Source organism: Delphinus delphis, chromosome 11 (genome assembly GCF_949987515.2).
Source record: "Delphinus delphis chromosome 11, mDelDel1.2, whole genome shotgun sequence".
Lineage (NCBI taxonomy): Eukaryota > Metazoa > Chordata > Mammalia > Artiodactyla > Delphinidae > Delphinus > Delphinus delphis.
The window spans coordinates 63,833,658-63,859,965 of NC_082693.1; the positions used below are offsets into that span (position 1 = coordinate 63,833,658).

A 26,308-nucleotide genomic window follows, 5' to 3' on the forward strand; every position below is an offset into this window, starting at 1 on the left:
ACTTCAATTTAAAACAGGATGATGATCCAAAGCACTGTATTTAACTATTCCAAATCTTCAAAGAGCATAATGCTTGTGGTACTGTAAGTATCAATGATAACTGCCATACCTAAACTAGGGCCTAGTTTTACTTTTATTCCAAAATAGGAAGACAACAGTTAATAACAGAAAACAACAGATGCCTTTGAATTTTCTAATGAAACTAGTAACGGCTTTTCTTGTAGTCTTTTTGTTTTTTACCTCCCTGTCATCCACAGTTCTGTAAAACGCAGAAGTTCTAAACTTGGAATCAGATTATCCAGTGAAAACAAACAAGCTTTTAGTAATGGAAAAAATGACTTAATAGAAGAGCAGAAGCTAGCAGAAAAGCAGGTATATGATCCCAGTCATGTAAATTGAAAATGAGACAAAAGCATTTAATGAGGTTTTTTACATGATGTCTTGACAAAAGGAACATCTTAAAGAACTTAACAGAATCATAAAATACTAATATAAACCAGTGACCTGTTAGTTCTGTGTTACGCTTTAGTCATTATATGTTCAGTTACTATATTTCAGGTAAAGTTATTTAGAACCAAGGACTGATAATTCAAAAATTAACTATACCACTTGTCAGTCAGGGCCCTACAATTCTTGTCTAATAGCACCTACAATCATAAACAGCAAGCTCTGGGACAGTAGAGAATATTAGCTGGCAAAAGCAAACCTTGGTGTTCCCTGGCTATATAAAGGGAGCTTCTTGGCATACCCCACTGGTACACTTTAGATAACTGATCTACCAGATCTGCTCTAGCCTATCTACTGAACTATAATTAGCTCCAGGGATTCTTTAGGATACCAAGAGAGGTAGAATCTGGTGATTCAAGTAGCCCAGAGGCACTATAACACAGTGTTTATGAGAATAATGTTGAGTCAAACTACCCAGATCCAACTCCCAGTTCTGCAATGTATAAGCTTTGCTGTGACTTTGGAGTCACAACTGCATCTCATTTTCTTCATTGGTATAAAAGAAAAATAAGATTAAAAATATTTACCTCATATGATTGTTGTGAGACAATACAACTGCCTAAAACAGTGTTTATTATATAGTTAAACATTATTATTTATGTTTACTATTTATTACTCCCATGAGATCAGTCCCTCTGAAGATGGAGAGATGTGAATTCCCACACTTTTTATAAGAACCTGTTACAAACTAAAAGTTCTATGCCCTAACCATGGCCTCTGTTTAATGTCATATCATTTTCACAATAAAAAGGGGAGGAATCATTTTGTAAACTGACAACAAATCATATTTATCATTTGGGTGGGACTAAAGGAGAGAGGAGCTTATTGGGTGAGAAAAGGGCCTATGTGAGTTAGTCTAAAAGACCCAACTCAAACAGAACTGGATGGAATAACTATGACAACAATTAAAATGAACCTTCAAGGTATATTTCAAAATATAATATCCATTAATTACTTTGTCCTAAAAAATTTTTTTCTGATCTAAGAGCTACACAAAATTAAAATACTTTAAATCTTGTTTACTCCACTATGAATTCCACTCCTAAAAAAAGAGAGTTAATGCATTAGAACATATAAGAGTTAATGCATTAGAACATATGAATAAAAAAACAACCCTCCAATTTTGAGGGTTAGTCATTGTACAAAGCTGAATACTATCAGTTCAAATTATTTAAAAATTTCTCAATTTAGTATTCAGTATATGCAACTCTATTACAACAGAAAATGTAGCTAGTGGCTAAGAAAGTTAATATTACTGACTTGGAAAGCAGTAAAAAATGCATCAATTCCTAACTTCTTACAACGTCTAATAAAAATCACTTTGTAACATTAGCAAAGAATTCTAAAGATAAAAATGATAAAATACTGATCCAAAACCCAACTCTTTCTTGGTAAATAGGAAACCTACAGTATCAAATAAAATCAAAGGGAGACTGGAAGGAATATTTTCATCTCTGAGCTGAACTACTGAAATGGCTTCCAAGCTGCTATTTTCCATAACTATCAAATAAATTTCCTCCAATAGACCTTAATTCATTCACTCCAGTGTTATTTTTTTTTTTTTTTTTTTTGCAGTACGCGGGCCTCTCACTGTTGTGGCCTCTCTGGTTGCGGAGCACAGGCTCCGGACACGCAGGCCCAGCAGCCATGGCTCAGGGGCCCAGCCGCTCCGCGGCATGTGGGATCTTCCCGGACCGGGGCACGAACCCGTGTCCCCTGCATTGGCAGGCAGACTCTCAGCCACTGCGCCACCAGGGAAGCCCCCAGTGTTATATTCTTTACCAATTTATACACCAAGTCTATACTTCTGGGCTTGCCACCATGCATCCTCCCAATCTTCCTTCACAGGCTATTCTCCATTTCCTAAAACTAAACCTCCTTTAGGCCCAAAACCCTGATTGCATTTCCATCACCTGGGTTCAGCTCCTTCCTCCCTCGCCTCCTTCAGCACATTTTGAAGACTGTGAAAAATTCTACCTTACCTTCGTTTTATGAATCATCTCAAACATACAAACCACAGAATTCTTACACCCTCCCCCACCTAGAATACCTTTTAACATCTTGTAAAATACCAGTGTTCAACTGAAGAGCCATCTGAGGAAAGATCTGTTGTCTGAACTACTGCAATAGCCTCTGGAATTGGCCTCCTGGTAGAACTCCCTCTTCCCTCCTCCCCCACACCTCAATCTTTTCTATAGGCAGCAGTTGTCTCTTAAAAATGCAAATCTCATTATATTAAGGCAATTAAATATCTCCAATGCATTTCTAGAGCTCTCAGTATGAAATGGATTTAATAGGACTTACTGGGTCCTACTAGATCTGACCTCGACCTACCTCTCTATACCTCTTGTGGTACCATTCTTCTCATCAGTGTGCTCTGGTCACACTTCCACTGGGTTCTTCCTTGGGCCTTGCTCCCTCCCTCCTTCCTATGAAGGGCTTTTATATGTTGTTTCCTTTGTCCAGAACCTATTCCTCAAGATTCCACCCCTCCACCCTCTACCAACTTTACCAAGTCATACCAATTCATCCTTCAGCTTTCAGTTCAACCATCACTTCCACAGAGATCCCATCCAAACTCTCAAAACCTTTCGTTCCCTTTATTATGTATTTTTAAATGAAATATATTTGACATATACAATATTTTATGCTTTTCCTTCAAAAGACTCAACACTGATTGATCATTCGATTAATGTGAACAAAAGTTTGTCTGTATTCCTTAGCTCCTAGTACCCAGCCTGGCACATACAAAGAACTCAACAAACATTGTTAAATTCATGAAATACTCATAGTTCAATCACCAACTAATCAGTATAAGAGAATCTCTGCCCTCTACAAATATAAATTCTAACAGTTTTATAATGAATCAGTTTAATAAGGAGCCTCAGCAGTCTCTTGTGAAATTTCAGCTTTAAAAGATGTAGTAATCCAGAGACTTCCCTGGTGGCACAGTGGTTAAGAATCCACCTGCCAATGCAGGGGACACGAGTTCAATCCCTTGTCCGGGAAGATCCCACATGCTGCGGAGCAACTAAGCCCATGTGCCACAACTACTGAGCCTGTGCTCTAGAGCCCACGTGCCACAACTACTGAAGCCTGCACGCCTAGAGCCCGTGTTCCACAACAAGAAAAGCCACCACAATGAGAAGCCCATGCACCACAACCAAGAGTAGCCCCTGCTCGCCACAACTAGAGAAAGCCCAGGTGCAGCAACGAAGACCCAAGGCAGCCAAATATTAAAAAAAAATTTTTAATTAAAAAAAATTTATTAAAAAAGATGTAGTAATCCAGAGTAAATGTTTCCATTGGTATTATACATGTCTAACCTAGCAAAAGAGATAACTTTTAAAAATATTTGAATTCATTTGAAATCTCACATACTTCTTATACCAGCAGTGTATAAGAATTCTTGTTTCTCCACATCCTTCTCAGCATTTAGTATTATCAGTCTTTTAAATTTTAGCCATTCTGGTGGATATGTACTAACACCTTACTGTGATCTTAACTTGCATTTCTCTGATGAACGATACTGAATAAGTTTTTGTCATTTAATAACATTTGAATATTAATGGTGAACATTTATCACCATTTGAATATTTCCTTTTGTGATGTGCCTGATTGTGGATTTTTTCTTACTCATTTGTAGTTTAATACATACATACACACACATACACACCCCTGAATGTAAGCCCTATGTCAACTGTACGTGAGACAAATATCTTCCCATTTTGAAGCTTACTTCTCTTAATGCTATCTTTTGAGGGACAGAAATTCTTCATTTTAATGCACTCCAGTTAATCAGTCTTTTCTTTTATGGTTAATGATTTTTGTGTCCTGTTTAAACATATTTTCCCTACCTGAAGTTTATAAAGGTATCTTCATATGTTACCTTCTTCAATATCTATTATTATATATTTCACATTTAGATCTACAATCCATCTCAAATTGATCTTTGTGTATCATGCAAAGTATAGGGTGTCAACTCTTTTTCCATATGGATAGGTTGGCTGAGTTCCATTTATTTTCCATCAGAGTAAATAAGTCCTCTCACCTTTCTGTTCTTTTTTTAAATTTTTATTTTATATCAGAGTAGGGTTGATTAACAATGTTTGTTAGTTTCAGGTGTACAGCAAAGAGATTCAGTTATATATATATACATGTATCTATTCTTTTTCAAATTCTTTTCCCATTTAGGTTTTTATACAGTATTGAGCAGAGTTCCCTGTGCTGTACAGTAGGGTCCTTGTCGATGACCTATTTTAAATATAGCAGTGTGTACATGTCAATCCCAAACTCCCAATCTGTCCCTCCCCTCTCACCTTTTTGTTCTTAAAGATTAACCTGGCTATATCTGGCCTTTTTCATTTATATATCAGATTGTCATTTTTCACACACACACACACACACACACACACACACACACACACACACAACTAGGATTTTGGTTCAGCTTGTGTTGAATCTGTGATTGGTTTGGAATTAACTTCTTTATAATAGAAAATCTTCCATACCATGAGCATGGTATTGTATATCCCTTCACTTATTTAGCTCAGAGGTTCTCTGAAACCCTTACAGGAAGTCTGGCAAGGTTAATACTCTCATTCTCTCACAAGTGTATGGTGGAATTTTTCAGAAGCTAAATATGTGAAATCACAACAGACTATGTGCAGAAATAGTTACGAGAATCCATTTATCATCTATTAAGCAAGACATTAAAATCTGCAGGGGCTTCCCTGGTGGCGCAGTGGTTGAGAGTCCACCTGCCGATGCAGGGGACACGGGTTCGTGCTCCGATCTGGGAGGATCCCACATGCCGCGGAGCGGCTGGGCCCGTGAGCCATGGCCGCTGAGCCTGCGCTCCGCACCGGGAGAGGCTGCAACGGTGAGAGGCCCGCGTACCGCAAACAAAAAAAAAAATCTGCAAAATGTAAAACAATGCATTTTTTGTGCATTGTTTTACATTTTGCAGATTTTTTTTTTGTTTGCGGTACGCGGGCCTCTCACCTCTCACCGTGCAGGCTCAGTGGCCATGGCTCACGGCCCAGCGGCCATGGCTCACGGCCCAGCCGCTCCGCAGCATGTGGGATCCTCCCGGACCGGGGCACGAACCTGCGTCCCCTGCATCGGCAGGCAGACTCTCAGCCACTGCGCCACCAGGGAAGCCCCAGAAGACCATTTTTAACAAATGTACATGTAAATTAAGGGCTATGCCATCAGTTATTTCCTTCTTCCTAGTCTTGCTCCATTTCACAACTCTTAAAAGCCCTCTTTTCACTGTCTTCAAAAATATTTTCACAAAATTCACATAACTCTAAGCTTCACCATTCCTGATTCTATTCTTAGAGATTTGAGGCCATTTTTTCAATTCATTCTTAAAACAGATATTCATCATTAAATTCATCATTTTCATATTCATATAAAACAAGTCAAAAGAGCTCACTGTATAAAAATTGCTCTTCTATCTTTTAAAATCCCTTTATTGCTCAAAACTATCTGCTTTTTTGGAAATTATGCTTATCTTTTCTTGGTAGTCTACTTGCCAAAAGCTTCAAAATACATCCAACTAAACCCCTAATTCATTTTCTTACTTGTAAAACTCTCCCAAGGTGTACATCATAATGACAATCAATCTTTCATTATGAAATAAAAGGTTCAGAGAAAAGATAGGCATAATATAGAAATAAATATTTAAAACACCAGCTTCCTTGAGTGGACAAAGACTAGCAAACTAACATTCATTATGTCAATGTCTCTATATTTAATCCTGAATACATTACTGGAAGTAGCCATTCAGGCATTTTTCTCCAGTTCAGATTCATCTTCATCACTTTTTTCTGCTTGTTGTAAAAGATTCAAAGATGACATAATCCAGAATATCCATAACCATTAATAGTTGGGGTAATTTCCCCAGATTTTTTTCTATGCAAACAACATTTCCCCCCAAATGGAATCACATCACACATACTGTCTTGCAACTAACTTTCTGACACTTAAGTGTAATTTTACAGGGAACAATTTACGTATCATCAGTCCATTTCACACATAAAACAAACATACACATAATCTCCCCCCACTCCCCAATAAGACTGGCTTTAAATGTCAAGGGTGGGTTAAAAAGCGGAAAAAATGCCACAGTAATTTTGAATTAAGGTTTAATATATATAGTAACCAGGCTCACCGCGCCACTCCCCACTCGCAGCCCCGTGCCTTGCTCCTCTCCGACATAGCAAAAATATTCAGCCCTACAGAGACTGAACGGTGCATCGAGTCTCTAATTGCTGTTTTCCAAAAGCATGCTGGAAGGGACAGTAACAACAGCAAACTCTCCAAGGCCAAGTTCCTTATCTTCATGAATACAGAGCTGGGTGCCTTCACAAAGAACCAGAAGTACCCTGGTGTCCTTGACCGCATGATGAAGAAACTGAACCTCAACTCTGATGGGCAGCTAGATTTCCAAGAATTTCTTAATCTTTTTGGCGGCCTGGCCATAGCTTGCCATGACTCATTTATTAAGTCTACCTCTTCCCAGAAGTAAATCAGAGGAGTCTTTGGGCCTGGCCTCCAGCCCCACTCCCTTTCCTTCAGCCTCCCAATTATCATCTACCCCTCACAGTCCACACATACCCTGAGCCCGGCGCACCCACCACCCCATGCAGGCCACTCCGGCTGGCAGTAATAAAAGCATATTGTTTTTTAAAGCACATACTGGAGAGTCAGTAAATTTGTGCAAGGGAGGGAGATGACTGGGAGGAATATAAATTAGATTGATGTTAACAGTTACCAGAAGTTGTAAAGTAAATAGTAAAAGTGCATCTTGGGTGCATACATAATCATGATTAATGATACCAACATAATCATCTCTAAGTTTCTCAGACTGATGGAGAGACGTCACTTAGTGTTCACTCATTAAATGTCTACACACCCCTACTACGGTACTGTCATAGGCTCTAAGGATACAGTCAGCAAGACAGACAAGGTCCTGCCTTCACTGAGGTTACCTTCTAGTGGGGGGAAAAACAACAAATGAATAAACAAACAAATAAAGAACTATGAGAGTACAAAAAAATATATAATAACCATTTCCTATTTCACTTAAGCTAAAACAAACCCAATGATGCTTGCTCAAGGTCAAAATAACCCACACAACCTTTTTATAGAACTGCTACTTTTCTCATTACCTGTGCAACTTTAAAAAAGCATTAAAATATGCAAAAAAGTCACAAATACTCAAAGCAACTCTAGTAATATTTTGAGCAAAAAAGAAAAAATATATCAATGTATAAGTTTTTTAGTTAAAGCTAATATTTTACCTTTATTTTCCCTGAAAACACAGCTTACTAAATTTAGAAACCGAAAAAAGTTAGAGGATTTTTTTTTTTGGTTGCACTGTGCGGCTTGCAGGAGCTTAGTTCCCCGACCACAGATCAAACCCGTGCCCACCACAATGGAAGCCCAGAGTCCTAACCACTGGACCACCAAGGAATTGCCAGAGACTGTTGAATGAATTCTTTTTTTTTTTTTACCCGGGCCTCTCACTGTTGTGGCCTCTCCCGTTGTGGAGCACAGGCTCCGGACACGCAGGCTCAGCGGCCATGGCTCATGGGCCTAGCTGCTCTGCGGCATGTGGGATCTTCCCGGACCGGGGCACGAACCCGTGTCCCCTGCATCGGCATGCAGACTCTCAACCACTGCACCACCAGGGAAGCCCTGAATGAATTCTTTAACTGTACAATTCTTAGCAAAATCCAACATGCTCTGAGAAATGTACTCTCACCTCTCATTTTAACCTATGACCTTATTTTCACAGAGCATTATTTCAGGCAATGAAAGACTTTTAGACTGTTACAGCTACCACTCCTTTATTGCTCTCCAACAGTTCTGTGCTCTACCTCTCCACATCCCCATATCCCTAAAAAGACACACTCTGCCCTCCTCCACAATATCATAAAAATAAATCTGATCTTACTTAAAAGTTCTTAATTAATTCTTCTGAAGTGAAAGGCAAAGGAAATCAAACACAAAACTTTGCATGTATTTTTGGACAGTTCACCAAAGCCCTAAAGACTCTAATCATGAATCCTTATCCTGTGGTTTTCCTGTAGCCTCGTAAATTCTTTTCTATTTGGTATTCAAATAGATCTAAGAAAACAGGCTAACTCCAAGACAAAACACTCTCCAAACAAGATTTTTATATATTATTTATAAGTAGGCCACCTCTCCTCAATATCCTATATGTCCTTTAGCATACTTCACAGTTGATTGTAATTTCTTGCTTACTGCCTGTCTCCCCCAATAGCATTCAAATATACTCTGCTCCTGACCTATACAGTAAGCACAAAGTATTTACTGAATGAACACATCCTGTGAAAAGCACTCCATTCACCTAGTCATCCAAACTGGAAACCAAGCACACCCACATCTTTGCCTCTATTCCCTCACTTCAAACCCCTTCCAATTCCTACCAATTCTATTTCTTAAATATGTCCTGAGTTCATCTACTATTTACCAACTTCACCTCCACTAAGCTAGTTCATCTCTCTTAGACTCCTCAAGTTCCTGAACTAGCCTCCCTGCCTCCAGTCTTGTCTTCTTTTCAGTTGCATTCTCCACGCTGCAGCCAAAGTGATTTTTCTTAAAGAGAAAATTTGTCTCATTTAACCTGATTAAAATCCTTCAACACTTCTATACACCTCCAGCTCTTTGCACATACTGTTCCCTCTCTCTGAAATAGTTTCCAATACCCTTCCCTCCCTTACAACTTTGGCTAACTTTTATTCATCACGCAGCAGCTTAAATAATAACTTTCTCCAGGAAGCCTTCCCCTTCCCCAAATCAAGGTGAGATGTGCCTTCATCAACTTCCACACCACTTTGTACTACAACCATTACATATCATTACACATAACTGACATAAATGTATAATTTCCTTATGTTTATCTATATACCCTAATACACTGCAAGCTGTGTTAGGGCAGGGACAATGACTGGCTGTCTTCTTTGTCATCATAACTACAGAGATGAATACCAAGCCTCTGCCAGTGCCTCAATTTTTTGTGGTGAACACTTATAAATACCTAATTTCATTCTTTAAAAATACAACAGCCTATTGTAAATTAATTCACACATTACATAATAACCCATTCCAAGTATATAATTAAAAGGTTTTGGTATATCCAGAGTTGTGCAACCATCACCACAATTAATTTTGTAACATTTTTATCAACCTAAAAAGAAATGCTATACCAATTAGCAGTCACTCCCCATTTCCCCTCAATACCTCCAGCCCTTGGCAACCATTAATCTATCTTCTGTCTCTATAGACTTAACTATTCTGAACATTTCATATATATGGAATCCTACAATATGTGGTCTTTTGTGACTGGTGTCTTTCACGTAGCATAATGTATTTAAGATTCATCTATGTTGCACCAAGTATCAGTACTTAGTTTCTTTTTATTGCCAAATAACATTCCACTGATTTCCGTAACAAAACATACCACATTTTATTTATTCATCAGCATATTTTGTGTTGTTCCCACTTTCTGGCTATTTTGATAATGATGCTATAAACATTAACATACACGTTTTTGTGTGGGCATGTGTTTTCAGTTCTCTTGAGTATACACCTAGGAGTAGGACTGCTAGGTTATACGGCAACTCTATGTTTAACCTTTTGAGGAACTGCCAGACTGTTTTGAAAGTGGTTGAAAATGGTTGCACCACTTTACATTACCACCAGCAGTGTATGAGGGATGGAATTTCTCCATACCCTAATCAACACTTGTTATTATCTGTTGTTTTTATTATAGCCATTCCATTAGGTGTGAAGTAGTACCTCATTACGGTTTTGATTTGCACTTTCCTGATGGCTAAGCAATTTTACTCTAAACTCCATGAAGGTAGCGTTGATATCTCTTTTGTTTAAAAGCATATCCCCCCCAGTACTTAATAGTGTATGACACAAAGTAGGCCTTTAATTCTGTTAAGTGAATATATAAAAAAGTAGTATGGGTTTGGGAGTATTTCTTTTTCAGGTGTGCATGATAGGAGTTATTGACTGTATATTGGAAGCGGAAGGAGTAAACACAAGAAGACCCTGAAATTGTAGTTTAGTAAGTGGAAGACTGACGACATCAAAAATAAGATGTAGATTATACAAAAAGGAGAACAGATCATATAAAAAGAGAACAGTTGAAACTCTAAGAATGAATGATATGGAAAAGAAAAAATAGAGACACAGAGAACTTTGGAACATTCTTCTTTAAGAAAGAAACAGGGATGTCTACCCTGACATTCTAGGTTAAGTCCTCCTAGTAAAAAATTTCATCTTACCCTAGATCTATTCTAACACCCACTGCCACCTCCTCTAGATTACACACTACATGCACACAGGGACCTTATGCCAGGCATATGATAAATAATGATTTATATATTTGTTCATGAATGAGTTAATCACTAATTGAAACAAATAATAGCAACATTTACCTGCAAATACAAATATTGTTTAATATTTCAAACAACTTACAAATTTTCTTAACACACAGAGTAAAACAGATTTTTCTATGGGTGCCTCAGAGAAGGGAGATGACATCATCACATTATGAATGTAACATGTGTGTCAGCCGGAGTACTTTCAAGGTTAGTCTTCTATATTAAATATACTAGAGACTTTACTGAAAATATCTTTTGCATAACAAGCATTAAAACAGCATGTTATCATGTTATCTTGGGCAAAACATATAAAATTGCAGGTGAAATCTCTAAGAAAAACAATCTGAACAATACAATATCATGAGTAAGCAAAGATATACATAGTGTAATATCCACCAATCATGAGAAATTGAAAATATACTAAATATTCATCATCAGACAACTGGGAAAATAAATTTTAGGATGTACACACGTACTCACACATGTACACACAAACTCACACAGCGGACCCAATATTCATTAACACAGTAATATTTCTAAAAATGTGTAATTTAGAAAGTAGGTTATAAACCAGAAAATTAAATATAAACTCACTTTTAGAAAATTATATATTGGATAGAGATGGATAAAGAGAGTCTATTAAAGTTTTAAATGGGGCTAGCTAGCTCCATGCCTGAAAATCTGAATAGCATTTATTTTCTTTTTTTATATTTTTCTATCATGCTTTAATTACTTAAATAATTATTCTTCTTCAATTTCTGTTTGGGATAAAATACATATAGAACAATAAACAAACTTGAAAGTAAGCCATGTTTAAAATTAAAAAGGAGATGGTGAAGAGAAAAAGCAAGAATAGAAGGCACTGAAGGCCTAATAATTACTTGAGGCATTTTCATGTATACCACATTGAGAAAATCAGAAATTTAAAGACATTTTAGTGCTTTTTTTTAAAGATGGCTAAAAGTTAAATAGCAATAGACATTTTAAAAGGGAAAAAACTTGAATATTAGGCAAAATTTTTATGCAGATCATTCCATGTACTTGGAAAGGATATAAACTGTTGAACATGTCATCTGTTCTAATCTTTTAATAAAAACTGTACAAATTAACTTATCTTTGAGAAAAACAACAGCTCTTAATGAAATACGGTGTCATGATCTGGCAACAGCAGCATCAAAATCTTTTGTGGAAAACACAAAAAAAGACCATGGTTCAATTCACAAGCTATATAAGCTGTTGACTTGTTTCACGCAAAATTCAGAACACAAACGAAGAGTGCACTAAGTTAATCATAAAGAAATTCTGAAGCATACTCTCAAGTCCAAGCAATGTAAAAAGAGTTGACTAAAATCCAAGCTGGACTCTTTATAACCATGTTCCAATTAAGAAAAAGCTTTTTAGAAAATATCATTTAATCACTGATAGTATTTATTAACGATGATTACCCAGCATCTACTATTTTCACCCGACATGTCTCCAGTGACTATCATTTTCAAAATTTACAAACTTTCCTGAAAGAAAAAAAACAATAGCACAAACTCAACTCAACACAGAGGATATTCAAAAGAACCTGCTGGAACTGAAGCTCCGACAGAAAAGTTCCAGAAATGTTCCAAGGAAAAGTACAAATATTGGATTAATATTTAGAACCACCTAAAATATAATTTTGAAGGCTAATAAAATGTATACACTTTAGTTTGTTTACTACAAAGTAAAAGTAATTGGTGTGTGTGTGTGTGTTTTAACAGTTAATCCAGGAAAATATACTTTCCCATGTGGTTAACTTCTAAACGGTATCAAGTCACAAAATTTCTCCAAGTATTCAAGAAAATGGTACAAACTTTCTACAACCTTATGATTTTTTTCATTAGGAAACATGTTAAATATGTAAAACATGCAATTTTCAGTTCATATGAGTTAATAATCAAATTAAAGTAACGCTTTTTAGTCACTGAAGCTCTCCCTGCAGAATATCTCACTCAGTGCACATAACGCATTTAAATAGATTACTGAAAAGGTGACAGCTGAGGAATGCCTTCATTTCTTTCCATGGTTTCTACTGAATGTCATTTCAGAAATGCCTATATAACACATGACAATGTGGAATGTCTCCACCCATGAAAGAGCATTCAAGTCAAGCAAGCACACTTAGGGCAGTAACACAGAGCTCAACTTTGTCTTTTTATGGTTAGCCAGCAGAACAATGAAAAGCTAAACAACCAAAATACTAACAAGGTCAGAAAAATAGTGACATACAGGGATCCATAGTGAAAGTGTTATTTAGGAAAAAAATATGATTAAGATCATTAGAAAATATGAATTAGCTTCTAATGACATGCTAGGGATTCCTCTTCTAAGCCAATACTGGATGATTTGTTTAAAGAAATTCATTTTTAAAGTATGTTACATAAACTGAGCAAAATTCTACTTGTATTGGTAATCAGGAACACATTCCATTTCAAAAAAAAATCTAAGATCCTGCTAAATTTTGACTGTAATAATGGTTACCTTTACATTATAATTATCATAAAGTAAGTTATTGGTATACACTTTTTAATTAGAACATTTTAATGTTTGCTGGTTGTTATATTTACCCAAACTGTCATCATTTTATTCTCTATGAACTCTGCTCTTCACAAGATTAGTTTACATTGTGCTGATTTTTTAAAAAATCAACAAACATCTACTGTGCACCTGCTAAAATAAAATGCAGATACCAAAGGGGATTTAAAGAAAAATGAATCAAAGTCCCCACTTGAAGGAATTCACTACTCTGTCTGGAGATAAGATATACTAACAATAGCAGGTAGTGTGTAAGTGCCAAACTTAGGGTTTAAATAGTAAGTGAAAGAATTACTGTGCACCCCCGTGGTCAAGCAAGTCCACACTTTATGCTTTGAGCTGTGTCTTAATACAAATAAGCTGGGAAATGCATTCCAGAGAAAGATTACATATGCAGAGGCTTATGGAAATATAAATATGAAACCAGTGGTTCCTCAAGAAAGCTTTCACCAATCTCCTGAATCTCTTCAGGTAAATTCTTTTTCCACTTCTTACTGAGTGATCAGGGACCAGGCACTTTCATCCTGATGATATGGCCTGCCACCACCTGCACTCTCTCATATCCTACCAAATGGAGAACACAGGGTATAAAGTTTTGAAATCTGCTCACACTTAACTACTCTACTTCATGGAAGAGCATCAAGAACATCTGTTGTCAATACAGCAATAATCTTATAGACTAATATATGAGGCTCCACTGTCCTTTATTTGGATACTATATCCTTTTCTTCTTGTTAAAGTATTCTTTCTTTTATGAAATGATGATAGTAGAAGGTTACCAAGTTGTTTGTTTTTAACGCCCTAACATGACAACATAAAAATTAGGTTCTCCTCTTTTAGTCATCATAATTAAAACAAAGAACAAAAAACAGAAACCATTTCATTGGTCCATGAAATGTACAATTCTGGGAACCAATGATTTCATAGGCAACAAGTAAATCACATTTCAGATGGTGCTCTCACTTACTACCACTAAGAAAAAAAATTCTATTGCCTTTTCTAAGGTGACTTGAAATATAATTTGGCTAAATTCTGCAAAATGATTTAAGGAATGGAATATTCTTATGACTTGGATATTCCTACTAACAAAAGGCTTCCAATTAAAATCAAACATGATAAATATTAAAAAGTTTGTTTTACTAATTCAGAATTTAAATTTAATTCAGGTAACTTTACTAGCATTTCATGTAATGTCTCAAGTCCTAATTATAAATAATAATAATCATTGTACAGAAAGTAAATTTCAGAAGATTAAGCTAAATGGTGGTGACAAGCTGGAGCTTGCTTGCTTGCTTGCCTTCCTTCTTTCACTATCAGTGATATGAGTTTACCTATAATTTATATCTTTTCATTGAAAAAGTTAAGTCTGTGAATGTATAAAGCATCTACTGTAAATGAGTATGCAAAAATGCCTAAAGCATTAATATAAATTGTTATTAAGATAAAGAAAAATGAAGATGTTTAAAGACTAAGTAAACCCTGTCCTTAAAAAAAGAGTTCTGTTGCTGTTGTAACTTCCTTTGTAACTACCGAAAGCACCTGGTCAAATATTATGCACATAATGGTCAGTCAAAAGTAATCTTGGGGGGCTTCCCTGGTGGCGCAGTGGTTGAGAGTCTGCCTGCCGATGCAGGGGACACGGGTTCGTGCCCCGGTCTGGGAGGATCCCACATGCCGCGGAGCCTGCACATCCGGAGCCTGTGCTCCGCAACGCGAGAGGTCACAACAGTGAGAGGCCCGTGTACCGCAAAAAAAAAAAAAAAAAAAAAAAAAATCCTGGCAGTTCCTAAAGTTTAGGACAGATTTAGAGATTAATTTAAATATGGCATTACTGCATTTCAATTACCATAGAAAGCTCTTAAAAGTTTTGACTAGCCAAACAACAGCAGATGAAGAATATAATTAGATCTATGTGTATGTGTTTCATTTGATTCTCTACTGATTAACATGGAAGAACTTCCAACTACTAATCATCAACCATAATTACTAGAAGATTTAAGAATACTTTCTTCTTCAGACTTAAAAGACATGTAGCATAGTGTTAAATTTGGGCTCTGGAATCACATAAACCTGTGTCAGAATCCAGCTCTGCCACTTATTATCTTGGTAACACTGAGCAAGAAAAAAGGGACACTGTGAGAATTAAATGAGATATTGGTTATAAAACTATCTAACATAATGTTTCACATGTAGCAAATCCTCAGCAAATGTTCACCAGCCAATTCCTTTCTTCAATATAACACTGGGATAAGGCATGGCTACTACATATCCAACCCTTATTTAGAAGAAACTCAAAAATGACTGTTGGAGGTCTTCGACCTTTCAAAGAGATATACCAAAATGCCAATACTCCATTTGCCAACCCCTGTGGAACCTCACAAACTTTCAAAAGAAAAGTGGGGTGAAAATCATCATTTTTGGCAGGCAGAAAGGCAAAGAAAATAGCAACTTTGGGAAGTGTCAAGAAGTAACATGTTACAGCAGTAACAAAATAATGTTCTATATTTTGCCTCCCTCCAAAGGTTTCTAAATAGTTATATTTTTTAAATTATCTAACTAGACAGTTTTTAAAGTACACCTCTTATGTGAACAGTATTGTAAAATGTGATAACAAACAGAATGAAAAAAATTTTTCCTCTATTCCATCTAATGTTTCTACCTGGCTATACTAGAAAGTGCTCAGTCACAGCTTGCCATCACACTGTAGCTGAAGTACATGAAAGATGGTCTTGGTTACGACACTTCAAAGTCAGACCACAAAACTGTTGCCAGGAAGCACAGAGGTATCAACTGCAGAGAAGGCATTATAACAACAGCACTGTGGGCACTGGTGCCCTACCAGAATACCCCATTTATGGCTAGTGAGGGGCCAGTTTGGGGTTAGAAATTTTGTTTAGGTTTGTTCTGTTTGTTTGTTCTTTATGGTTAGGATGATTTCAATAAAAAGTTTGAAGAGCCATCAGCCATTTAAATAAGATTATGTAGAGAAAATAACTTATACTGTATATTTTTTAAACAGAGGTTTTAATATTAGTTATAAGGTATCCAACAGATTCTTCCAAGATCTTAATATCCCCCACCAAAAAAAAAAAAAAGGAAACAATTATAAACTCTACATTCAGTTTTAAAGAGATTTCTCATATACAGCAATTACACTATTCTCTAACAAGAGACTCAATATCAGCTGCTTCCAGTCTCTTTTCCTTTTGGTTGGAAAACACTTTAAGTAGCCCCATTAGAATACTTTTTAAAAGAGAGTTACATTTCAGATTATGATTCAGTGAAAATGGCTTGGCTGAGAAGATTAAGCACTTGAGAAAAAACTCAACAAAAGTATTCCTTTTACTGACAAGAGGGGAGTCACATATTCCTCAAAGAAGCTTCAAATGGCTCCCTCAGAAGTAGATAAAATTTGTATTTTAAGAGCAAAGGGATGTAATATTAAACTTACCTGCAAGTCTGTATCTATTGAAAATCAAAAGGAAAACTTTATTTTAAAATTATAATAGCAAAGAACATGGATTTAATTCTACTCTCTGTATTCCTCTATAGGACCTAGTTCAGACCTTTATAAAGAAGGTAGCAAATTAACTGATGACTCGAGTGAATATTTTTCTATCTCTTAATCAACAGTTAAACCGGTTCAGAATTTTTTTGTATTCTGTATTCCTCTATAGGACCTAGTTCAGACCTTTATAAAGAAGGTAGCAAATTAATTGATGACTCGAGTGAATATTTTTCTATCTCTTAATCAATAGTTAAACTGGTTCAGAATTTTTTTAATGGGAAGGAGGTTAATATTAAAAAATTTTTTAAATCTCAAGACATTAAAAATATCTGCACAGAAGATCCACAACAAGTTCTACCATGTGCAAGAACTGTACTCTAAGTAGCTGGGTGTGAATGTTTTAATGATTTATCTTACAACACACAAATGACTATAAAACTTCCTATCTATGATACAAGGTAAAAGATAAAATTCAATAAATCTTTAGTGAGCGCCTACTGTGTGCCAGGCTCTGGAAATACAAAAATGTGGAAGATTGGGTCCTTAGAGTCAGCCAGGAAAGACAAACTTAAAAACACACACTACTCAGTAAGAAGCATTTTAACAGCAGCAAAGAGGCAAAATGTAAGGTAAAATGAGCACCCCAGAGGAGAGTCTCTCCAGTGACATAGTTATTATACAAATTCAAAGGACAGAAAGATCCTTTCTGGAGGACAACTGGGTTGAACCCTGAATAATGACCAAGATTTTGATTGGCAAAGAGGGAGGGAGTATATTCTAGTGGTGGAAAAAGCAAGGCCATAGGCATGGAAGTAAAAAGAGTAAAGGATATAACACAGTGGGGATATATCAGGTCTAACCTAAATGGTGAAACACTTTAAATCTGAATTTATGGAGAGGAGTGACATGACTGAAATGATATTGTTAAAAGATTAATGTGATAGCAGTATGAATGCTAGACTGGACCAGGGAGAGAAGAGGAAGGGAAAGCAATTAGGCTATTACTTTACTCTAGGGATAAAAATAATAAAGGTATGACCTAGATTGATAATAAGAGTAGCAAGAAAAAGAACTGATGTGAAGGCAGTTATGAAGACTGAGTGTCTATATGTAGACAAGGGGATGAGTAAACAATAATTAAAATGTTTAAAGCTTAATCTAGAGATTAATGACATCATTATCAGAAACAGGCATCGATGAGAAGAATAGGTTTGGCGAAGAAAGAAAAATATTCATTTCGGGTTGAATTTAAAGAAATTCCTGATATTGATGTAAATAAACAGTTGCTATTCTACGGCAAAGGGGGTGGACCTCTATTTACTACATCACTACTTGAAGATATATTTTTAAATATAAAATCACAATATATTGAATAATATTTTACTTTAAATCAACAGTTCGTCATCAGTAGAAAAATGGAAATGAGGGATTGGAGCTCTGCAGCAATGTGAGAACTGGAAACTGACTTGGAAGTCACAGGCGCAGAGGAAGCAGATAAGATTTTAAGGTAAAATCAAAAGGCTACACTCACAACTGCTGGAAGAAATCTCAGTCCTGCATTTTATGCACACCAGTATCAGTAAGCATCAGCAATAAAGCATTCTATAGAAAACTATTATTACTCTCCTAAAACCTTTATAAAGTATACTGAAATAAAGATACAGATCATATAGTATTAAGACTCTACCAGGTAGCTCTTAAATTAGAGCTGATTATTGCCCACTGATAAAAATGAAATTCTACTCTAGACCTCAGTTCTAGAAAATCAGAAGTTTATAACGTAACTTCAGTACTGTTTTCTAGCTACTGGAGGGGGTTAGGGGAAGGGAGGTTATTCTAGAGACCAAGATAGGAAATTTGACTAGAAACACTGCTTTTTCTCCTATATGAATGACCTATTTTTACACACACACAAAAAAGGAAACTGTCTTTCGTAACTTCTAATGAGAAAGAACATTCAACTAATTAAAGAAACTTTTAAATATAAGCTGTTTATATTAAAATGGAAGTAAAATATTAGATTAAGAAGAGGATTTGTGGGTTGTAAAGTTCCTAAAACTCTTCTCCTGACAGTGAAATTTAAGACACTCCATCCAACTTCCCTGGCGGCCCAGTGGTTAAGACTTTGCCTTCCAATGCAGGGGGTGCGGGTTTGATCCTCGGTCGGGGAGCTAGGATCCCACATGCCTTGTGGCCAAACCCCCCCCCAAAAAACCCACAAAAACATAAAACAGAAGCAATACTGTAACAAATTCAATAAAGACTTAAAAAAAAAAGGTCCACATTAAAAAAATCTTTAAAAAAGAAAAAAAAAGACACTTGATCAAAACCAAAAATGGAAATGAATATTCCAAAAGACTAACCAATAATTAATCTGGTAAAAACATTCTGGTTATTCTATGAGCTTTCAAGAGGTTAAATTAAAAAAAATTATTCAAGGGCTATTAAACAAATCAATGGGTCAATTTTGGTTTTATAATTTAAGTATTTAAAGCAATCAGTATTCAAGAGATTTTTAAGGTTAAAATTTTTTGTGATTCTTTTTTTAAAAAGTTTTATCACCTTTCACTATCTGTTGTTCTGAATTTGCCGAAAGCGAACTCCTTGTTCTCTGCCACAATGGCAAAAAAGTACAAGAGTCAATAAACGAGAAATGAGGGTGGAGAAAACATAATAAAAATTTTAATGGTTGATATTTTAAAGACTTTGGCTTCACTGAGTTAAGGAATGTGCAAATAAATTACAAAAAGAAATTATGCAAATGATTATGCATAAACTTGGCAACTTCTGCTTAAGTGTTTGTCAGCTAAAACAAAATATCTAATAAAGACAACACCTAAATAATGCCAAACTAACCACTGAATTCAGTTAATCAGGAAGACTTTGATAAGTCTGATAATTCTTGCAACATGTCCAAATTTAGAGGAGGAAAAAAAAAACCTCTAAGAAGCCTGTTGGATGTATTTTCTCTTTCTACCTAAGCCAATAATATAAATATTAGAAGTTTTCCTCTTCCTCCAAGCCAATATAATTGGGTTCCTCAACAACTGTAATAACTTTACATTTCTATATGACAACTTTAATAAAACATACTGATATAAACCACTATGCAACCTTAACCTGACCTCAAGCATACAATAATCTGTCTTTCTGAATCAATTCCATACTAAACCATGTAAATTACACTTGAAAGAAATTTGAAGAGTCATCCTACATAATTACATTATCATTTCTAATGCTGAAAGTTTCTTTCATTTCAACACCATGTTTTTAGAATCTAGAGTTATGCTATAGCTTAAAATAAACCTCAGCCAAATAAAAAGTTTGTTATACATTAGAGACTCTAAATTAATGGAACAGATAAAGAGCTAAAGACCATGCTATATTTTTACTGGGTGCCACACGCTAAATTCCAGATTTGTCCTGCAATTTGTCAGTCATTACAGTTCATCCAGTCAACTTTGTAAACAAAGGCTATAAGCCAAGTTTGATATGAGAATTCAATTAAATAAAATTTAAAAGTCATCATTCACTAAACAGGAAGGAGTAAAAGGAAAAACGCCACCACACACCTCTTTTAAAAAAGCAGCAATATGCATGAAATATGAAACCATAAGTTTCAACCTCCCAAACAAGTTTTTGTCACAGCATTAATCAACATCTTCCACATATAACATCTTCCACATATAACCAAGGCAACTTTGAGTTAGTTTACAAGTCTTTTCATTGTAAGGGGAACCTATTGCTGTTAAGTCGTTTTCTAGTAATTCCAAGTTGTCCACTAATAAAATGGAAAGAGTTTATGTTTTGACACCTATTACCATCACTGAAAAATTGCTTTTTAAGAAGAACTCTAAGTGGTTGTGTTGCTTTTGGCCTGTTAAAGGCAAAGCAACATTATCTCCGGATTGCCAATAGTTTCTCCTTATTTGGCTAACATTGAGAGATCCCAATCAGACTACTATAAAACTTTAACATGCACAAAGCATCCATTTTGAGAAAAGTTCGTGAACAGCTTTCTTTTTTCCCACCCCCCAAAAGAAAAATGAGAGCTTGGTAACCGGCTCTGAAAAAAGTGCCTCGTATTTATTCTTCTCTTTTTAACCCCAATGCACACCCCTGGACCTGGGGCCAAAGGATCTCTGACACTGCGGCAAACGCTACTCCGAGTTAGAGGCTCTTTCGTACGTTCCGGCCCCGCGGTGGGCAAGCCCTTTAGAACGCTTCCTCACGCTACCCACTTTCACCTTCTCCCCTTCAGCCGGTGCAGATCAGCTAAATTACAGTTTCCCCCTCCCCAGTGACCAAGAGTAATAAAGGAGAAAACAGGAAACCGTCTGCTCAGGGCACTCGGCTTAGGGCGCTTGATTACTATTATCATCATTTATAATCAAGTCCTAAAAACTACAATAAATCCAACGCCCTCCTAACAAGCCAAAGACGTCCCTCTACCCAAGTGTCCCCAGTGCCTCTTGTTCGTAGTTTTCTTCAGCATCCGCCGTCCTCCGACTCTGACATCACTGACATCGGGGGCCCAGGCACAACTCCACCACACCGCTCCCCATCTCGACCCCAAATCCCAGACACACGTCCACAAATGGCCCTGGGGCCCCAAGCGGACCACAGTCCTTTTCCCCCTCTGCCCCGGAAATCTCCTGGTTCCCTTACTCCACCACCAACTGGTCTGAAGGGGGCCCCAAGCCTAGGGCCCTCCCTCTACCAGTTCTCTCCCTCCCTCCTTCGCGGGAAGCCGCCCCCTCACCCCGCGGCAGGGAGTCTCCCGCCGCCCCCAGCCTCAGGAGACCAAGAGCCGAGGGGAGGCCCAGGCGGGAGGCTAACGAGGACCCGCAGGGTCAGGAGAGCGGCGGCGGGGCGCACAGACCTGGTGCAGGGCAGTGAGTCCGTCCACATTGGCGTAATTGATATCAGCGCCGCGGTGCAGCAGCTTGAGGACCTCGTCCGTGTCGCCGCTGGAGCAAGCAGCCAGGAAGACGGCGCCATCATCGAACTTCACCTTGGTCTTCTGGCGCTTCACCACGGGAGGCTCGAGGTCCGTCTCGGAGCCGATCCAGCGCTTCAGCTGCTCGTTCCGCTTCTGCTTCGCGTCCGCCATCTTCATCCCCTCTCCTGCCGCCGGGTCTTCTTATCGCGAGGGGGGGAAAGGGGAGGCGGAGAGGGAAGAGAGGGGAGGCAGGGGGTGTGTGACTGTTTCTATGAGTGCTGGCCAGAAGAGGGCTGGGAACCGGGAGGAGACGCTCGAGACTTCCAGTATCCCACAGAGCACTGGGGCGGCGCGCCCGGCCGAACGGACCTCCCTTCCTACTTCAGAAGCCCTCCCGGCCCCCCGCCCGGCCACCCGTCACCGGCGGCCAATCTAACGTAACTTCGCGAGATCCGGGCAGGGAGGCGCCCTTCGGCCAGTGCGCATGCGCCATGGGCCTGTGCCCGCCCCAGGAAGAGCGCTCCCGCGAGCCGCGGCGGGGGAGGCTAGGCCACCGGAGGGAAGCGGGTGTGGTCCAGGCCGCCTGGGCAGCGGGGGCTGGGACCAACCTGGAAGGGCGGAGACAGGGAAGGAAGGTTGTCCTGCCCCGCTGAGGGCTCCTGGGGTTCCGCAGGCCAACAGTCGGGTTGTATGGCGGCTCTTCGGGGCAGACTTGCCTCCAGGGCTGTCTCAGCTCTGCCGAGTGGTTTGCTCAGGGCGGAGGATTTTCCTATTGGCTGCGTTATTTGAATAGAATGGAGGATAGATAGGTCGTGAATTAAGCGCTAGTGATTTCCCTTTCTGAGGGACTCAGATGAATTTGCTAAGAACCTTTTAAAAGCAGGGTCTGTGTGTACAGCCGAGGGATTTGTTGGTAGTTACGCCAGATCTCAGCCCAAGGTGACCGCCTTGTGACAAGGGTTGACCTGCAGTAATTGCAGTGGCTTTCTGCCAGCCTCCACTGTAGAAACGTCTTTCATCTTATGCTTATTTTTTCTTGCTTTGTTGTGTTTGTGTTTGTTGTTTGTTTGTTTGTTTTCTCTCGCTCGTATTTTGGGTCCTCTTTCCCTTCTTTCAATGCTTTAATCCTGTCTGCTACTACCCCGGAGTTTAGCTCTGCCTTGTTACTGGTCCTGACCTTTTAAGGGATTTCTGGTTCCTGCTCCGTCGCTTTCTAGGGGTGGATAAAAGACCCAGCTGCTTCTAGAGTTCAAAAGGAATGTTAATACCACGCAATGGATTTAACCGGTATTTTGTGACTACTTACTCTGAGCCAGTCATGGTTCCAGGTACTGGCGATACAATGACGATTACGACATATTTAAACCACCTTTTGAGATCACATGTTCAGAATACTTCGTAATTTATCATAATTATAAAAAAGGCTTTTGAACTTTGTCATGTATGACACCGAGCGCGCGCGAGCGATTTGAAACAAATACTAACGTCTTTTGAGCCATCTATTTGTAATCTTCACCAACTGATATTTTTCTAAACAATACAATATTCTCATCCACTATTTTCTAGAACATTTAGCGCCAAAATAAGAGAAGTCACAAAAGGTTAGCATTGAATGGAACTTGAGGGATCATCTGTACTGAGTCTCCAAAGAACTAATGGACTTACCTAATTTTTCTCAGCAGCAGGATTAGTATTCCTTCAGAAATATTACGCACCTGTACTGAGTTAAGCATTGTTCTAGATGCTGCAGATACAGCAGTGAAGAATTAAGCTTCTCTTATTTTCCAGTAGACTACATTACAGCTTATCATATTGAGAAATAAAAAATGGGTAAAATGTGATTAGGAAACCACCTGCCTGTAACACCAAATTTTCTGAATAGCAATTACTAGGATAGTAATAGAACCCAGGTGTGGTTAAAAATATTTCCTCTAAAAATATTGTAGAAATAGAAAGTGAGTGTAACATGCCTAAAATGCACCAATCAGAGCTTTGAATAATGACAGTGTTAGGTGCTGGAGAACTCTTAGCACTAAAATACAAAATTCCTATTCACTTAAAAAACTCCAGAATACAGTTCTTAAAATAAAAGAAAGGAATTTGAAGATTGCCTTGTCAGCTCTTCTATCTACCTAGAAAAACTGACAGCTTATCTTTACTATTTCCCAAGAATGTTATGGTCTATTTGGTAGCTCTTAAAAGTGCCTTGGAATATAGATTGATATCTCAAGTTTTGATTTGGGCAAGAGTTTGGTAGGAAGTATGTTATTTCTGATTCAAGCACTTACTTTAGGATGTAAAATTAATAAAACAGTAGTTTATTAATAAATTGTTAAGTATCATTTCCCAAAGGCTACCAGACAAAAACAAAACAAAATAAAAACCCACCAGGGCTGTTAATATATGCAAATTTCACTGAGGTTAGCTTTCCTTCTCCAGATCTAAGGGTCACGGAGTTCTGTGTTAATCTCATTGCAAGTGCTGTTAAACTGCCACCTGTTTGCCTTTTTAAGGAGAATTTTTTTTAATGTTTTGAATTAATGATACTGAAGACCTACCACTAACTCCAGAAAAGGCAAAACTTATTGTTTAAAAAACAACACAAAGCCAGTCACTTCATAATACCTTAATAGCAGAATGAACTTAAAAATTTATCTAAGCAGAAAAAGAAATTGAAGAAATGCAAATATTTTCATTTCTTAATGCCCTCTGAGTAGATAAGGGTGTCAAGATACTGTTCAGCTCTTTTAATGCAAATTAAGCCTTAAAATAGAAGTGCAAATTACACTGTATTAATTTGCTAAATGTTTTCCTTTGCTGCAGCAAATCATTAATCAGTTGGGGTCTTTAGTTATTACATGCAGGAGATTTTCAGAAGAGGATCTGTACACATCTTTTTCAAAACTTAAGTACATTACAGATATCCCCTACTAACCATTAATTTACTTGTTAATTATCAATTTGAAGACATTTTTAGTAAATCATAAAATTTAAATCTTCACACATGCACACACACACAAAGCTTAGAATTTTTTCTGTGTTCTCTGATGTACCATCATCTAAAGAGTGTAGCATAATATGTTATTATGCTCCCAGTCAAGTTTATTATTAGCAAAATAACTAGAGAATGTAATAATATAGGATGCTTCAACATCTGGAAGGAGAGTTTAGGTGCATGAGCTTCATCTTGGAACACTAGCATTTAGTTGAAGGATTCATTCAAATGTCCTTAAACTGAAATTCTGAAAAAAGCTTCTAAATTCCTCCAGAGACTAGAATGCAAAAAAAGGACAGAGTAGGATATTAGTGAGAATAAACATGTGCAGTGATAACAGACACAACATCACTGGTAAAGACTATGCTCAGTTTTGGCAGGTGGGAATAATATGAGCCTCATGTGGTTGTTTTAAGATTAAATGAATAATATATATTAGAAAGAAAAAAAATGAGATTTTGTTTTCTTGTATTTGCCTCTTTTCCTTCCCTCATTAAAGCTGATAGCAACTCAGCTTCCTTGCCTCAGGGGATGTTTGTGGCAAGGAAGAAAGCAGAAGTTGCTTTCAAAACACTTTCCTTCCTAGCTTGAAGTGACCACCCCCAAATATCTATTGAATAAGAATTTAGGGCTAGTAATCTGGTTGGAAGTAGTGTACCAGTTGGCTAGGAATTTATTGAAGCATGGTATTACAGATCAACACAAACAGGAACATTTTCTAAAATTGCTTGTATTCTCACTTTTTAAAAATGTTATTTCATAGTATCATGTAATATTATTTCTATTTAGGGTGGAGAAGGGGGAACCAAGCAAAGGGAATCTCCCAAGCCATTTTTGGGCACTTCTGTGGAAAAGAAGGATTTCACTGAGAATAAAACGTGATGCATAGGCTAAAAGGATGAGAAAGAAGTCGGTGGGCCTCTAGAGCAGTGGGGATTTGCTCCCTGATCTCTGGAAGTGTCCCTAGAATGTGACAAGATCTCAGAATGAATGGCTTAATGCTGCATAGAGAGGCTGGAACCTAAGCATTGGAACTCCCACTAGCCAAACATAGGTGTGCCCCAGACTTGGTCTATACTATGGTCTGAATGTTTATGTCCCCTCAAAATTCGTATGTTGAAATCCTAATCCCCAAGGTGATGGTATTAGGAGATAGGGCTTTGGGGAGCTAGTTATGTCACATTAGTACCCTTGGCCCCTTCCACCATGTAGCGTCACAGTGAAAGGACTACCATCTATGAACCAGGAAGCAAGCTCTCATCAGAAACTAAATCTGGCTGTGCCTTTGATCTTAAGACTTCCCCGCCTCCAGAACTGTGAGAAATAAACGTTTGTTGTTTATAAAGCTGCAAGTTTATGGTATT

At 37.6% G+C, this 26,308-nt stretch overlaps 2 protein-coding genes across 3 annotated transcripts in view; one reads left to right on the forward strand and one right to left on the reverse strand.

The window, feature by feature from the left end:
• The window catches only part of PPP1R12A (protein phosphatase 1 regulatory subunit 12A), a 149,685-nt gene extending 127,325 nt beyond the window's left edge, over positions 1 to 22,360 (reverse strand). For both annotated transcript variants that reach the window (XM_060025304.1, XM_060025303.1), the window contains exon 1: positions 21,890 to 22,360. In XM_060025304.1, the coding sequence (XP_059881287.1) occupies positions 21,890 to 22,126 (237 nt within the window). In that variant the 5' untranslated portion in view covers positions 22,127 to 22,360. The remainder of the gene's footprint in view (positions 1 to 21,889) is intronic.
• Positions 22 to 7,768, forward strand: LOC132434205 (uncharacterized). The gene is made up of 3 exons (XM_060025921.1): positions 22 to 83; positions 258 to 372; positions 6,593 to 7,768. The coding sequence occupies exons 1-3, from the start codon at positions 22 to 24 to the stop codon at positions 7,040 to 7,042; spliced, it is 627 nt and encodes a 208-aa protein (XP_059881904.1). The 3' UTR covers positions 7,043 to 7,768.
• Positions 22,361 to 26,308: the final 3,948 nt, after the last annotated feature.